General features: G+C 34.4%; 1 protein-coding gene across 7 annotated transcripts in view; it reads right to left on the bottom strand.

Moving 5' to 3' along the window:
* Positions 1-17,643, bottom strand: part of EML5 (EMAP like 5) — a 170,212-nt gene that overhangs the window by 116,814 nt on the left and 35,755 nt on the right. For 6 of the 7 annotated variants that reach the window (XR_007128598.1, XM_047736562.1, XM_047736563.1 and 3 more), the window contains 5 exons: positions 14,148-14,246; positions 12,122-12,190; positions 9,280-9,465; positions 6,984-7,119; positions 5,438-5,639 (listed from right to left, as the gene is read on the bottom strand). Coding sequence is in view for 6 of the 7 variants with exons in the window: in XM_047736562.1 (XP_047592518.1) it covers positions 5,438-5,639; positions 6,984-7,119; positions 9,280-9,465; positions 12,122-12,190; positions 14,148-14,246 (692 nt within the window). In the remaining variant the exon portion in view is untranslated. Of the gene's footprint in view, positions 1-5,437; positions 5,640-6,983; positions 7,120-9,279; positions 9,466-12,121; positions 12,191-14,147; positions 14,247-17,643 lie in introns of those variants that run through there. The other variant, XM_047736565.1, reaches the window with a different exon arrangement.

The raw sequence follows: 17,643 nt of genomic DNA, 5'->3' as shown, positions 1-17,643 counted from the left end.
ATAGAATATACAGATGTAAAATACAACATCATACACAAAATACAAAAGGGGAAATAAATATGAAGTGCTTTTATTTATTTGTTTCTTAAGTAGGCTCCACACCCAGCCTAGAGCCCAACTTGGGGCTTGACCTCACAACCCTGAGATCAAGACCTGAGCTGACACTGAGTCTGACGTTAATCAACTGAGCCATCCAAGCACACCTATAGTGCTTTTAGAATAGGTTCAAACTTAAGTGGCCCCCAACTTAATATACAGTGCTATATATTAAGACACTATATTCAAACCTCATGGTAACCATAAACCAAAACCTATAATAGATACACAAAAGATAACAAAAAAAGGAATCTAAGCATAACACTAAAGAAAGTTATCAAACCACATGCGAAGAGAGCAAAAGAAAAAGAGAACAGAGAAAAACTAAAAACAACCAGAAAACAATTAACAAAATGGCAATAAGTACATACCTATGAATAATTGTTTTAATTTTTATTTTTTTATTTTCATTTCAGTGTAGTTAACACACAGTGTTGTATTTGCTTCAGGTGCAGAATACAGTGATTCAACAATTCCATATATTACTCAGTGCTCATCCAAGGTAACTGTACTCTTAATCCCATTCACCTATTTCACCCATTCCCCCCATCCACCTCCCCTCTGGTAACCATATGTTCTCTATAGTTAAGAGTCTATTTTTGGTTTGTCTTTTTTTTTTTTCTTCACTTTAATTTCTTTTTTCTTAAATTCCACATACGAGTGAAAGCACATGGTATCTGTCTTTCTCTGATTGGCTTATTTTGTTTAGCATTATAATCTATAGATCCATCCATGTTGTTGCAAATGGCAGTCTCATTTTTTATGGCTGAATAATATTCTATTGTATGTACATACCACTTCTTATCCATTCATCTATTGATGTACACACTTAGGTTGCTTCCATAACTTGCCCATTGTAAATAATGTGACAATAATAACAAAGGAGTGCACATATCCCCATAAATTAGTCTTTTTAATTCTTTGGGTAAATACCCAGCAGTACCAATTACTAGATAGTAGGGTAATTTATTTTTTTCAGGAACCTCCACATTGTTTTCCACAGTATCGGCAGCAGTTTGCATTCCCAGTGCACAAGGGTTCCTATTTCTCCACATCCTTGTCAACACTTGTTTCTTTTATTTTAGCCATTCTGACAGCTGTGAGAGGATATCTCATTGTGGTTTTCATTTGCGTTGCCCTGATGATGAGTGATACTGAGCATCTTTTTCAGGTGTCTGTTGGCCACCTAGATGTCTTCTTTGGAGAAATGTCTGTTCACATCTCTTGCCTATTTTTTAACTGCCTTATTTTTTTCCTTGAGTTGTAGGATTTATTTATATATATTAGATACTAGCCCTTTAATGGATGTGTCATTTGCAGATATCTTCTCCCACTCAGTAGGTTGTCTTTTAGTTTTTTTCGTTGTTTCCTTTGCTGTGCAGAAGCGCTTTATTTTTATATAGTTACAGTAGCTTATTTTTGCTTTTGTTTCCCTTGCCTCAGGAGACATATCTAGAAAGATGTTGTGGCCAATATTAGAGAAATTACGGCCTGCACGATCTTCTAGGATTTTTATAGTTTCAGGTCTTACATTTAGGTTTTTAACCTATTTTATTTCTGTGTGTGGTATAAGAAAGCAGTTTCATTATTTTACATGTCACTGTCCAGTTTTCCCATCACCATTTGTTGGAGAGACTTTTTTCCCATAGTATATTCTTGCCTTCTTGATTAAAGATAAATTGATCATATAACTGAGGGTTTATTTCTGGGCTTTCTATTCTGTTCCATTGATGTGTCTATTTTTGTGCCAGGAACACACTGTATTGATTCCTATGGATTTACAATATAACTTGAAGTCCAGAATTGTGATAGCTCCAGTTTTTTCTTTTTCAAGATTGCTTTGGGTATTTGGGTCCTTTTGTGATTCCATAAAAATTTTAGGATTATTTACGCTAATTCTGTGAAAAATGCTATTGTTATCTATATAGGGGTTGCATTAAATCTGTAGATTAGTTTGGGTAGTATAAACATTTTAACAATATTTGTTCTTCTAATCAATAAGCATGGAATGTCTTTCCATTTCTTTGTGTCACCTTCAATTTCTTTTATCCAAGTTTTATAGTTTTCAGAGTAGCAGTCACTCACCTCTTTGGTTAAGATTATTCCTTTTATTGTTTTTTGGTACAATTGTAAATGGGGTCGTTTTCTTAATTTCTGTTTCTGTTGTTGTAATATTAGTGCAAAAGATTTCTGTATGCTGATTTTGTAAACTTCCTGTATTCACTAATCAGCTCACTAGCAGTTTTCTTGTAGAGTATTTACAATTTTCTATATATAATATCACGTCATCTGTGAAGAGTGAAAGTTTTACTTCTTCCTTACCAATATGGATCCCTTTTATTCCTTTCTCTTGTGTGATTCCTGCCTAGGACTTCCAGTTCTATGTTGAATAAAAGTGGTGAGTGTGAACATCCTTGTCTTGTTCCTGACCTTAGGGGAAAAGCTCTGTTTTTCCCCAATGAGTATGATGTTAGCTTGGGTTTTTCATATATGGTCTTTATTATGTTGAAGTATGTTCCCTCTAAGCCCACTCTGAGAGTTTCCATCATGAATGGATATTCTACTTTGTCAAAAGCTTTTTTTGTATCTATTAAAATAGATGCAGATCTTCTTTTATCCTGTTATTGATGTGATTTAGCACATTGATTTGCAAATATGGAATCACCCTTGCAACCCAGGAATAAACCCCACCTGACTATGGTGAATGATTTTTTAAAATGTATTATTGGATTTGGAATACTAATATTTTATTCAGGATTATCACACCTGTGTTCATCAGAGATACTGGCCTGTTTATGGACTCTTTACATGGTTTTGGTACAAGGGTAATGCTGGCCTCACTGAATGAATTTGGAAGTTTTCTTTCCTGTAATACTTTTTGGAAAAGTTTGAGAAGAATAGGCATTAACTCTTCTTTAAGTGTTTGATGAATTCACCTGTGAAGCCTCTGGACTTTGGTTTGTTGGGTGTTTTTGGATTACTGATTCAATATCACTGCTGGTGATCAGTCTGCTCAAATTTTCTATTTCTTCTGTTTCAGTTTTGGTAAGTTTCATGTTTCCAGGAATTTATCCATTTCTTCTATATTGTTCAGTTTGTTGGCATATTATTTTTCAGACTATTCTCTTATAATCTTTCTCATTTCTGTGGTGTCTGTTTTTACCTCTCCTCTTTCATTTCTGACGTTGAGTTTTTTGTTTTGTTTTGTTTTTTTGATGAGTCTGGCTGGAGGTTTATCAATTGTTAATTTTTTTTAAAGATTTTATTTATTTGCCAGACAGAGATCACAAGTAGGCAGTGTGGCAGGCAGAGAAAGAGGGGAGGGGGGAAGCAGGCTCCCTGCTGAGCAGAGAGCCAGATGTGGGGCTCAATCCAGGACCCTGGGATCATGACCGGAGCTGAAGGCAGAGGTTTTAACCCTCTGAGCTACCCAGGTGCCCCTCAATTTTGTTAATTTTTTCAAAGAACCAGTTCCTGGTTTCACTGATCCATTCTATTGTTTATTTAGTTTCTGTATCATTATTTCTGCTCTAATCTTTGTCATTTCCTTATTTTTGCTAGATTTGGGTTGTATTTTTCTCTAACTCCTTTAGGAGTACGGGTAGATTGATTGAATCTTTTCTTGCTTCTTGAGGTAGGCCTATGTTGTTATAAACATCCCTCTTAAAACTGCTTTTGCTGCAGCCCAAAGGCTTTGGACCATTATGTTTTCATTTTCATTTGTCTCCATGAATTTTTTAATTTCCTCTTTGATTTCTTGGCTGACCCATTTTTTTTTTTTTACTTCCAAGATTTTATTTAAATTCAAGTTAGTTAACATAGTATAGTATTGGTTTCAGCAGAACTCAGTGATTGAGTCACATATAACACCCAGTGCTCATCACAAGTGTCCTCCTTAATGCCCATCACCAATTTAACCCATCCACTGACCTACCTCCCCTCCAGCAACCCTCAGTTTGTTCTCTATAGTTAAGAGTCTCTTATGGTTTGCTTCCTTTTCTGTGTTTTTTTTTTTTTTTAAGATTTTATTTATTTATTTGACAGAGATCACAAGCAGGCAGAGAGGCAGGCAGAGAGAGAGGAAAGGAAGCAGGCTCCCCGCTGAGCAGAGAGCCCAATGCGGGGCTCAATCCCAGGACCCTGGGATCATGACCTGAGCCAAAGGCAGAGGCTTTAACCCACTGAGCCACCCAGGTGCCCCCCTTCTCTGTTTTTATCTTATTTTATTTTTCCTTCTTTTCCTTTACATTCATCTATTTTTTTTCTTAAATTCCACTTGAGTAAAATCATATGGTATTTGTCTTTCTCTGACTTTTCGCTTAATATATTTTTGTTCTATCCACATTGTTGCAAATGAAAAGATTTCATTCTTTTTGATGGCTGAGTAATATTCCTGTGTTTTGTATGTATAGATATGTATGTATAGGTAATATATATATCACATACACACACACACACACACACAATCTTTTTTATCCATTCATCAGTCAATGGAGATGTGGGCTCTTGACATAATTTGGCTGTTTTTGATAGTGCTGCTATAAACACTGGGTGCTTATACCCTTTCAAATCAATATTTTTGTATCCTTTGGATAAATACCTAGTAATGCAAATGCTGGGTCACAGGGAAGTTCATACTTTTAAATTTTTGAGAAACCTATATACTGTTTTCCAGAGTAGTTGCACCAGTTTGCGAAGAATATAGTCAAAATTGTAATAACTCTGTGTGGTGACAGAGGATAACTATAGCCATTGTGGAGAACATCTTGTAAAGTATATTAATTGTTGAATCATTATGTTGTACATCTGAAACTAATGTAATACTATATATCAACTATAATTTTTAAAAAATGATTCAGTCGAATAAATTATAGTATATCCATGCAATGGAATTTTTTAAAAGATTTTTATTTGAGAGAGAGAGAGTGTTCAAGTGTGGTGGGAGGGTAGATGGAGAAGCAGACTCCCCACTGAGCAGGGAGTCCAAGATGGGGCATGATCCCAGGATCCCGGGATCATGACCTGCGCTAAAGGTAGACACTTAACTGACTGAGCCATATAAAATTCCATAGAATATTCCATGAGCCATTCCATACAGTGGAATATTATATGGTTATTAAAGAGGCAGAAATAGCTGGGTACATTTTGGTATGTAGCTAACTCCAACTTATTAAGAGAAAAAAATCTTATAAACTGTTAATTCTACTAAGTACCTATTAATTATGTTCGTTTGTTATATTTTAAGCTGTTAACATTTAAATTGAAGTTTTTTTATTCAGTTTTTGTTATTTTTCTCTAAGGACAAATTCCAGCCTATGAAACTACATTTTAATTTGCTTACCTGACTGAACGATCATCACTTCCAGTCACAGCCAAAGGTTTTGTAGGATGGACAGCAAGTGCCCAAAGTTCACCTTCACAATGTCCTTGCATAATTAGGAAAGGTTTATTTCTTTCATGCACCACAATTTCGAAAATTTCACTGTCCTGTGTTCCAACTAGAATATGGTCACCTCGCCAACAAACACTCCTCACAGACAACCCTAATCAAAAGTAAATTGTATTTAAGATAAATCTGTTATAATGCCAATCTGCTAAGTCAATTTAATTTCTGTACCTTTTATACCTTAGATGTAAGATAAAAGGAATATGCAACTCTTTGATCCACACATTTTCTTCAATTATGCAGGTTGTTTGCTATATGGAATGATACGTCCACATAGCAAATGATATGATATACCTAATTTCTACGCATCCTTCAGGACATATATTCTTCTTACTACTTAGAAAATTTCAGTCATAGTCTGACCACTTCTTCAGCCAAGGTCTTATAACACAGTCTCCACAATACAAAAAGTAACTATTCAGGAACTACCTTTATAGAATTGTATTATTTTTTTCTTATAATAATCTGACTTTTCATGTGTCTACATTTCACTTCTTCCATCTGCTCATAAAATCATTAGAAAGAGAGACTTCTACTCTTTCTACATAATCCACAATCCCTTTTGTAAGCTCAGGAAAGCTAGTGCTTCTGTTTTCTCATCTGTATAATGTGGCCAACATAAAGGTGCTGTGGACTTCACAATGTTCTTGTGAGGGCCAAATAAGAAAGTGTCAAATTATTTTGCAGACTTTAAGGTACAATAATGCTCAGCAAAACTAATGAAAATAACCTAACAGATAACATTTACAGGATGATTATGTCCCAGACACTTTTAAACATTTTACATATATTAAATTAGCTCATTTAATCCTATGAGATAGTTGTTCTAACTTACAGATGAGATTAAATATGTGGCCCAAGGTCACACACCTAGTAAGTGACTGAAGTAAGGCTTGAACACAGACCTCTGCCACTTCCAATCCTATTCCTATACCATACTAGGGAATAAAAGGTTTTTTAAAAGTGATTGTTTTATTATATCAATTTTTAAATCCCCAAAGAAGAAAATATCTCCCAATTGTTGACAAATTTGGATGAGGGAAAAACACATCTATATGCATTTAAATCATCCTGAACAAAACCTTCTCCAAACCTCAACACACTTTATTTTCAACAGTTGCTAATAGTTACATTTGACATTCTAATAGTAAAATATTTTCAAAATCCAAGGTTACCTAAGCAAGCACTTGTCACATCTCTAAGTACCATCATAATAAACATTAGATATACAAAAGAATCCTTGTCGTAACAGTAAACATAGACTGTCTTAGGCAAATTCACCTCTCAATAAAGGGAGTGCAATTAAAAGCACACAGTACGTGAGGGCAAATTTGAGTCTCATTTATATTTATAAAACATAAATTTATATTTATTAAAAGAAAAAGACAATCTTGGCTATATTTAGAATTTGCCTAGTAGTGAGACATTTGTTTGTTATTACCTTTGTATCCCTGGTCTGTTTCCCTGAGATCAATCACAGTAATCGGTTTAAAAGTTAAATCCCAAAGACGAATACAGCCATCTCTGCCACCAGTAGCAAAGCCTTCTTCACAAGCATTCATACTAAAAATTCCTGCCTACCAGAGAAAAAAAGTAATTTAACAATATATACCCTTAAGAAAATCTGTGTGTAGGTAGAAACACACTTTAAAAGAGTTTGATATGACATCGGAATATCAGAAAATACAAATTATATATACATACATATATAATTTGTATTTTCTGATATATTCTGATATATATATCAGAAAATACAAATTTTATATATATATATTATATATATAATATATATATACATATAAAAACAATATATGGTCCATGACATGAGCATAATGTAAAGTTAAACCTACACCACATATAAATATGAATTATAGAACTAAAATTCTAAAGTTTTTATTTATTTGACAGAGATCACAAGTAGGGAGAGAGGCAGGCAGAGAGAGAGAGGAGGAAGCAGGCTCCCTGCTGAGCAGAGAGCCATGGGGATGTGGGGCTCAATTCCAGGATCCTGGGATCATGACCTGAACTGAAGGCAGAGGCTTTAACCCACTGAGCCACCCAGGCGCCCCTAGACATAAAATTCTAAATGTAAGAAATAAGTATGTTAAAAAGGAAAAGAACACTTACACGATTTTGAACTATGAGAGAGTTTTTAATGCAAGGCAGGTTACCCAAAAACCACAAAGGAGAACAATTTTTCATATGAGAAAAGATATCATAAGCAAAGACAAACAGACTTGGGGAGATATCTACAATGTGTAGGGCTGTTGAAGGGTTAACATCCTTAATATATAAGTGAATACAGAGAATCAAACCACAAAGACAACAAAAAAGAGCAAAGGGTAATAACAACCAATTAATAGAAAAGGAATTTCAAGTAGCCAATAAATATATGAAATTTCACAAATAGGAAACAACTAAAACAAGAAGTTACTATTTTGCAGCCAGAAAACAACCCAAAATTTACAAAAGTGGTCACATCCTGTCCTGGGGAGTACAAGGAAGAAACTGGTATTTTTATGCACTAATGAGGAAAATATGAGTTGCTGCCATCTTTGTGGAAAAGAATCTGGTATTTCTGGTCTTCAGACATTTTGCTCAAAGCAAGTCCTGTTCTAAGTGGTTCTTTAATATATTTAATATGCGATATATTATCTATTTAATAGTGGATCATATTAATACATTTAATAACTTCTCTACTTGAGATCTGACTGCTAATCATGTGGCAGCTTTGCACTCTTTAGTTCCCTTCTCTATGTAAGAGACCCAACTACTAAAAATCCTTAATAAAAAAAAAAAAAACTACAAGGTTTTAACAACAGATTCCCCTCCCCCCAGATTTAACTTTTTAATATGAAAATCTCATGAACTACAAAAATTAAATTTCTTTGCCACTCAATAAAAAAATGATATTAAAATTAAAAAGATATTGTTTTCTAGAATTGTCCCCAAATTTCCCACTGGTAAATTAGCCATAAGAATACTAGCTTTAGGGGCGCCTGGGTGGCTCAGTGGGTTAAGCCGCTGCCTTCGGCTCAGGTCATGATCCCAGGTCCTGGGTTCGAGCCCCACATGGGGCTTTCTGCTCAGCAGGGAGCCTGCTTCCTCCTCTCTCTCTGCCTGCCTCTATGCTTACTTGTGATTTCTCTCTGTCAAATAAATAAATAAAATCTTTAAAAAAAAAAAAAAAAAAGAATACTAGCTTTAAGGGCACCTGAGTGGTTCAGTTGGTTAAACAGTGGCCTTTGGCTCAGGTTATGATCCCAGGGTCCTGGGATCGAGTCCCACATGGAGCTCCTTGCTCAGCTGGGATGTGCTTCTCCCTCTGCCTGCCCCTCCCCTTCCCCCTGCTTGTGCTCATGCTCTCTGTCAAATAAATAAATAAAATCTTTAAAACAAAACAAAAAAAGAGTACTAACTTTACTCTAATGTAGTTAACCTAGAATACTTTTGTTGAATTTAATAAGCCTTTTATGAACACTACTCCGAGAAAGATACCATACTGGAGCAATGGTTTAAACAAGGTACTAATTATACTAATTTAATGAATGTCCATGTGTCTAATTGCATAATGTTTTTTCATTGAAATCTTGAAAACAAACAGATAATTCAGTTAGAACAGCATTTTTCAAGTAACTGAAGTGACTAGAAAGTCTGCTATATTATATAATCTTTTGTTCTAGGATAAGAAGTTAAATAATTATCTAAAAGTGTTCAAAATATGTAAATATACTTACAGTATGGGCTCCTTGTATTGTCCTTATAAGATTGATTCCTTTCCAAACATATATATCCCCATTAAGTGCACCAGAATATGTTAATTCATCCCTTGCACAGGCCAGGCACAAAATTGTTTGAAGGTCGCCAGTCTTACCAAAGACCCCTCGTTTTGGGGTCAGAGCATTTCCACATAAACTCCAGAACTAAAAGGTACACAGTATCATCAAATTACCAAAGAATGCTTATAAAATAAAGGAAAATACTTTTAATACTGTGAAGCTATATTAGAGCAGCAGACCAAAAATTACCTAAGAAATCCCCTTACGAAACATTAGCATTCAAATGTTCACATCCTCATCCTAGTGTTGTCAATAGCTATATTATAGCAGACAAGTCACTGGTTTCAATCCTTATCTGTAAGAATAAGGGGGGTGAACTAGATTATTTTTAAAATAGGCTACGCTTCCCTCCTTTGGTCTCTGGAAAAAATCTACTTGAAACTCCAACAAGTGAAGAAGCTGGTTATGTGTTAGCAATGAAAATGAAGATATCACACACTAATAGGAAGGAGGACCAAACCTAACATTCAATCTTTGGTGAAGTAAAGATGGGGAAAAAAATGTTGCTCTCATTGATATTTCAAAGCTGAGCAATTCCTTTACTTGCAAAGCTTAAAAATAAGAGAGATACACATTTGGAATAATTTGTTCATTTTTAGGAGAAAACAGGAAGTCAAACATAAAACTTTATGACCAGGGTTTTTGTTCTTTTATGTGGATTCAGGTAAATTTTAATAGTTTGCAGAAAGAAATAAAGAAACAAAAATGGAACAGGGCAAGGATATAAGAAGATATAAGAAGATATAAGAAGGATATAAGAAGAGTTTTACACAAAGAAATTTGTGAAAAAATTCAACTTTATAATAAGTAAATTACCACTTAAAGTCACATAATTTGTTGATAATAAAGATCGTATCCATCTTTCAGATCTTATTTCAAGACCTAAAGATCTTAAAACCAGAAGCATCAAAAAACTAAAAATTGTGATGCTTATCCATTTAAATACCTAATGAATGCTTTTAATTAATGGAACTTTATGATTTTTAATTCTAAAAGCTCCATGATTCCTGTGCACAGGATCACTAGTTCTCTTCTTTTCCAGCAAATTCAACAAATCCTTCCTTTCAGTCTATTATTTTCATCTAGATGAGTGATTCTCAACTTTGGCTGCACATTACACTCACCTGAGGGAAATTATAAAACATGGTATGCTTGGGCCCCCACCAAGGTAAATGGAGAAAGAATCTCTGAAGAGTCAAACCCAGGTAACCAAATAATTTTCACACTCAGAGTAAAGAACTATTGTTCTATAATTGAGATCAATGCCATCTAATAGAACTTTCTGTGGTGATGAATATATTCTCTCTATACATATACTGTCCAATAGAGTAACCACTGGATACATGTGGACCTTAAGCATTTGAAATGTGACTGGAATGACTGAAGAAATGATTAAATTTTACTTAAATTTAATTAACTTAATTTAAATAGCTAATTGCTACTATACTGGACAAGGAAGTTCTAGATCATCTAGATCATTGGGACTTAGTGTCCTCACACATATTGCCTACAAAGAGATCTACCCTGCTTTTCACTGACTCTACCAAGAGAAAAGAAATGTAACTCATAGTAAAAATACAGTTTAATTCAGAAAAATAGTTTGTTTAAAACCTGAAAATGGAACTTTCAGTTTTATTTACAATATAAAACAGTAAGATCTGTTTATTTATTAATTTTCCAATAATTATTAAGTATTTTCTATCAAGTACTACCTCAAACATCATTTGTTCATCACAGATGAAAAAAACAAAATTTCTACCTTCACAGTGCTTACACTATGTACCCGAAACCTAACATAGAGCTTTTTGCTACTGAATATTTGTACAAAAAATATTTAATACTATTCATTATCAAATCAGTACCAAAATATCAAAACCAAACTTGCAGTGGCAGCTAAAGATGCTCTGGAGAAAATGTGAATGGAAGTGAGCATGTCAAAGAAAGAATGTGAACACAGAGCCTTACTTACTAGGAATTAACTTTTGCAAGAACTATTAAATTAGATGATGGAAGAAAAACAAGCACTTCCAATCTGTACCAGGGATTTAACGGTAACTGTTATATGGGCTTCAAAATCTGAACTATAATTGTAAAACAAAACTCAGAGCTTTCATAAGCAAAATAAACTGTGACTACAAAGGCTAAGGTCAAATCAGAGAGTAAATATAGAGAAAGTAAAAGATAACACTTTCGGAAAGATGACCAGGTGCTAGAACTATGACAAGCACTTGAATAAATACTGCCTTATTTAATCCACTCTATAAGACACACTTTTAAGATGTGAAAAAAGCTCAACGACGCTACATGACTAATCCCAGGTCAAACAGTGCTAAGTGTGGCAAAGCCAATTCTGTCCATGATGTTTCTGCCACACCATCTTGTCTCTGTGAAAGAAACCTCTTACTTTTCTTGGTTTCCTATGCTCACATTTTGCTCTCTAAGTGAAACATGAGAAAACAAGATGAACACAATAAAGCCTACTTCACAAGACTATAAATTCCTTTATGAATAGTGTTTTATTCATTCCCTACTCATACGTATATCCCTTATAGCGCCTCACATACAGTAATGACACAATAAATACCTGTTAGGTTGAACAACAGAATGTTAAAAATGTTGACATTTTAAAAATAAGTACTGTCAAAATCCTAAGACTTCCTAAGTTGTAAATAGTGTGGTATGTACTTAGCAGCAGAGAGTAAGTATACATGACTATTATAAAATAAGACCCTTCTAGTACCTTGATATGTTTTACACCACAGCTGACAAGTTTATTTGGCTGGTACAAATCCCAAGAGATATCAAATATCTGCAAACAAATCAGATTCATGGTTAAAATACTTATTTTCAGAACCATTTAAGAATCCATCCAAAAGACCAAAAACCCCAAACCCTACCTATCATAAAACAATATTCCTCACTAAATAATAATCAGAATCCCATACTTCACAAACTTATGAGAAATATGTAAATGATATGAACAAAACTATTTCTTAACTTCTATGAATTAAATAAAAATGAATTTTTAATTTTTAAAAGGAATTTCATCTATAAGTAACAAGAATCGTTCAACAAAACTAGAGCATGAGGGAGGTACCTACATAATTTTTACAGAGGCAAGATACTGAATGTACATTTAACACTTATATAGCTATAAACAGAGAACTTTAAGTATTTGAAATAGAGTACATTTTTATAGCTTTCAGTCATACAGAACTACTTACATAAATAATCACAATATTTATTTCACAGTATAAATCTGTTTTTATTTTTTAGCTTTATTGTTTATGGATCAGACAAAACTAACCTATATTTAAGTCATGGAGACCTCAAGCTTTGTTCTTTGTTCTTCTCCCAAAACTCAAAATATATACAAACCATTTTTGTTATAAGAGCAAACAATAAAAAACCCAGCTGAAATAAAATATACATTAGAATCATGCACTTTAATAGTAAAAACTAATGATTAAAAAATAATTTCATAGCAGAAAAAATCTTTGGTCTTTATCATGCTTCTTTGACACCTACCTACATAATCACCTAAGATGCTTATTACTTTTAAAAATGTACAAAATTATTCTCTTCAGTGATAATAAAGAATATATCTTATAAATTAATGTTTAACAACTCACCATGACAGATTACATGAAAACCATTTTGGGCAACTTTAAAATATTAACCACCAAAATACTCTAAAAATTCTGACAGTACCATCTTTTAAAATAATCTATTTACTAAATCCAAAGTGTGAAATGTTTTGATCTAAGTATACACAGTTGTCTAATAAAATGTACCTAACACTTTATCTAAATTGTGTGAATGTGTAACAGGCCCCTTTGAGAATCTGCTAAAAGACAAGTATATTTACCAAAATGTAAATACACACAAAATTTTCTATACAACTTTTTAGATTCATAGATTCCACTCCCCTCGCCACCTGCCCCAGCATTAATGACTACATCTCCTGTGCTGGTTCAGATTAGACTTTTACTACACACAAAAATAATGAGAGATTTTTAAGGGTTTATGATAAAGTTTTTGATGTATGTTTATAAAAGTAGAATATTTAATTAAAAAGCTGACTACAAAGTATTTTTTTTTTAAGATTTTATTTATTTATTTGACAGAGAGAAATCACAAGTAAGCAGAGAGGCAGGCAGAGAGAGAGGAGGAAGCAGGCTCCTTGCTGAGCAGAGAGCCCGATGTGGGGCTCGAACCCAGGACCTGGGATCATGACCTGAGCCGAAGGCAGCGGCTTTAACCCACTGAGCCACCCAGGCGCCCCCAAAGTATTTTCTATATTAACTTAAACAGCTTAGAATAAGGAATATATTTTTAGTAAGTTTCCAAAGTAAAAAATGTTAGTTCTCTTAAAAATTTTTAATAATATATATAATTTCAAATTCTCACATGCAATATCATGTTTCACTTTAATTATGATAGATATATAACAAACCAGTGATAAAACTATATAGACCCTAAGCATGAGCTGTTCAATTTTTAAATGGAAGTCTGAATAACTTAAAATTCATCATTCTGCTGAAGCAAACAATAGTTAAAAGTTTTATGCTATCACTTCACATATTGAGTCCTATTTTTGAGTACTACTATATACATTCTAAAATTTTATGAATATTTGTGATTGTACTTTAAATTTTTAATTACATATGAACTATCTGGTAATAACAAAGCATGGAAACATATCCCTTGGCTCTCCTCTTTTTCCCATCCAATACCCAGTAGAAACACGAATGGAGAATACTTACTCTATCTGTGTGACCAGGAGCCATAGATAACATTTTTCCCCTCTTCCAATCCCAAACACAAACTGCATTCTTTGAATCAAGTCCAACTGAAACCAAGCGCTGAATTATATCCAAGAAGTCCGTGAGGGAATAAAAAGGCAAACAAATCAAAAAGAAACCAAATTATAAATGCAAACAAATTATCCTCCTGGGTATTATAAACTTACACATCAAAACTTACACACTTATATATCAAAACTTACATATGTATATTATATAGACCTCACAGAGAAAGGCTGGATGTATTTCATCTTGGTAATATTTGCATAAGTATAGTTCTTCACATTAAGAAACAGAATAGATACTTCTATTCTAACAGTAGGACTGACAAAATACCATAAACATCTCTCCTGCTAAAAACTAAAAATGCTGGATAAAATGTAAAAACATGTTTTTAAATGTACTGCTGAGCTGTCAAGGAATTATGAAATCTGGAACAAAAACAAAGAGACTTCATATGGGTTCCTGGAGGATAAGAGAGCTCCCATGTACACTTTATTCTAAAGGTACCAGCTAACTCCTGATAAGCCTGATTTTTGTTCTGTAGGCTGAATGAAAATAGGAGATAAAGTTTAGGGCAAGTCCAAAGTGTAGATCTGAACCTGAGACTTCTGACTAAAGCAGTGAACTCCTCAGAAGTAAGGGAAAACAAGAAACCACTCCTTTAAAAATAAAGGGGAGGGCCCACAATGCATGAAGGGAAAGACAATCCTCCCTGAAAATTGATAGTCAAAAGTAGCTTTCATACAGTCATAATGCCTAACTGTACATTAATTACGAACTCCTCAAGTGGAAAATTTCAGAGTGGTCTGAGGGTTCTTAAAGCATCTTCAACAGTGTAGCAGAGTCAAATATAAATCCTATTTAGAGAACTGACACTTCAATCCATTCCTCAAAGAATTCCTACAGGTAGCAATTCAGTAAACATAAAAATAAACAAATATCCCCAACCCCCATAGCCATGGGAAATAAGGGACTATGAGTAAGAATTAGCAAGTCAAGACAAATAGCAAAACCAGTTCTAGAAAACATCAGACATTGGAATTATGAGGTGAAGAGAAATAAAATTAAGGTTTCAAAGTATCTTCATTCAAGCAAAGAATAGGAGACTGTAAAAAGTATTCAAGCAGATCCGAAGAAGCAAACGCAATTTTTAGAAATGAAAAAATAAATTTAAAACAGTGGAGGAGTTAAATAGGCATTTAAAGGGAGATGAAGATACAGAGTTAAGAAGAGGAGACAGAAAGATGGAAACTGTGAGAGGGGTTAAGAAACACAAAAGATGGACTTTCAGCCACAAAGTATTAGGATCTGAACCTGCCCCCACTATAAACAACTAGAAAACTACAAAATGTATGAAACAAATGCTTTCAGACATTCATAAGAGGAAGTGAAGCACTGTGAGCCCTGAAAGGGGAGAAACAAACAAGGTGAGACCTGCACTTGCCCCAGCTCTCATCTAGGAAGCAGTCTGCAGATTATAGCATAGAAAGGTAGAATCCAAACAGAGCCCAGGAGACTTGCTGATTTGAGAAGACAGAGCCTGGAGTTTAAAGAGGTCAAAACAGCTAGAATTTGTAAAGCAGAGAAAGAGCTCCAGAAAATTTGTTTATGGGACCCCTTGAGAACACTAATCTTTGCAGGCATAGGGTGAAATCTATGAGGCCATGCAAAGAACAAACTCTGGGGAATTCTAAAAAAGCGATTCCTGGGGAGCTAAAGCCAAAAAATTGCCAGAGATCACAAAGGGTCAGGATCCCTTGAGTTCCTAATAACCAGAACATAGATACCTCTTTAAATTCACTAGGTATTCAGTGACCCAGAAGTGTCACAACTTAGTGGTGAAAATTAAACCAATAATGTTAGAGAAAGAGCTACTCTAGCCCTGTCTTCCAAAAGCTTGAAAGCAAGCTTTCACAAGGATCAAACTAATCCACAAGGAACTTAACTACCTGCCAGAACAATGTCCAAAACACTTTAAAGAAATACAACAAAATCAAGAATTCAGAATGTAACATACACAATGTCCACCATCCAATAAAACAAATTATTGGACATGTGAACAAAGAAGAAAATGTGACATATAATCAGGAGAAAAATCCATTAATAGAAGCAGACCTAAGAGGGGAATTAGGTGGCTCAGTCATTAAGCATCTGCCTTTAGCTCAGGTCATGATCCCAGGGTCCTGGGATCGAGCCCCACATCTGGCTACCCACTCAGTGGGAAGCCTGCTTCTCCCTCTCCCACTCTCTCTGCTTGTGTTTCCTCTCTTGCTGGGTCTCTGTCAAATAAATAAATAAAATCTTTTAAAAAAGAGAGAGAGACCTAAGAATCACAGGAATAACTAAAATTGAGACATTAGCTATTAAAATGAAAATGTTCAAGATGCTTAAGAAATATTTCAGATTTTATTTTTAAGTAATCTCCACACCCAACGTGGGGCTCAAACCCACAACCCTGAGATAAAGAGTTGCATGCTCCACTGACTGAGCCAGCCAGGAGCCCTGCTCAATAATTATTTTAAAACATACAAGGAATAAAATGAGAAATAAAAGACATAAAAGAACATACAGAACTTGTAAAATTAAATGTTAAATTATGTGAAATAAAAATTCATTCCATAGGATTAATAGCAGTTTAGATCGTTAAGAAAAGATAGATGAACTTGAAGACATAGCAACAAAAACTATCCAAAATAAAGCACAGAAAGAAAATGGAAAAAAAAAAATTAACAATGCCTTAGTTAACTTTAGAAAAACATCAAGTGATCTAACATACAGGTTATTCTAGCTCCACAAGGAGAACGTGGAGGAAGAGACAAAACAAAACTGAAGAAATAATGGCTATAATTTTCTAAATGTGATGAACCCCATAAACCCAGAAATTTAAGAAGCTCAGTGAACTACCAGCAGAAATAATCAAACATGGAAAAAACATACATCAACACAAATGGTAGTCAAAGTGCCAAAACCAGGGCTAAAGAGAAAGATCTTAAAAGCAGCCAGAAAAAAAGACAATTTTGGTGGAGAGGATCAGAGATTAAAAAATTATCCTAGAGTCCTCATCTGAAGCTATACAAGTCAGATGACAATGAACAACCTCTTTAAAATGCCGAGGGGTGGGGGTGCCTGGGTGACTCAGTCCATTTGGCTCTGGACTCTTGATTTTGGCTCAGGTCATGATCTCAGGGTCATGGGCCAAGCCTGCAGTGGGCTCTGAGCTCAGTGCAGGGTCTGCCGTCCCTCTCCCTCTGGTCCTGGTCCTCCCCCCCAGCACTTTCCAATCTCTGTCTCTCTCAAATAAACAAATACATAAAATCTTTAAAATGCTGAGGGGAAAAGGTAACATAGAATAGTATACCTACCAAAATTATCTTTGGAAAATTGGGTCAAAATAATGTTTTTCAAGTAAACAGAAGGTGAGAAAATACACCATTGACAAATCTGCACTAGAAGA

The sequence above is a fragment of the Lutra lutra genome, chromosome 7 (assembly GCF_902655055.1).
Source record: "Lutra lutra chromosome 7, mLutLut1.2, whole genome shotgun sequence".
In the NCBI taxonomy this organism is placed as follows: domain Eukaryota; kingdom Metazoa; phylum Chordata; class Mammalia; order Carnivora; family Mustelidae; genus Lutra; species Lutra lutra.
The sequence above is the reverse complement of the archived record's forward strand: the minus strand, read 5'-3'. Positions and strand labels throughout refer to the sequence as shown.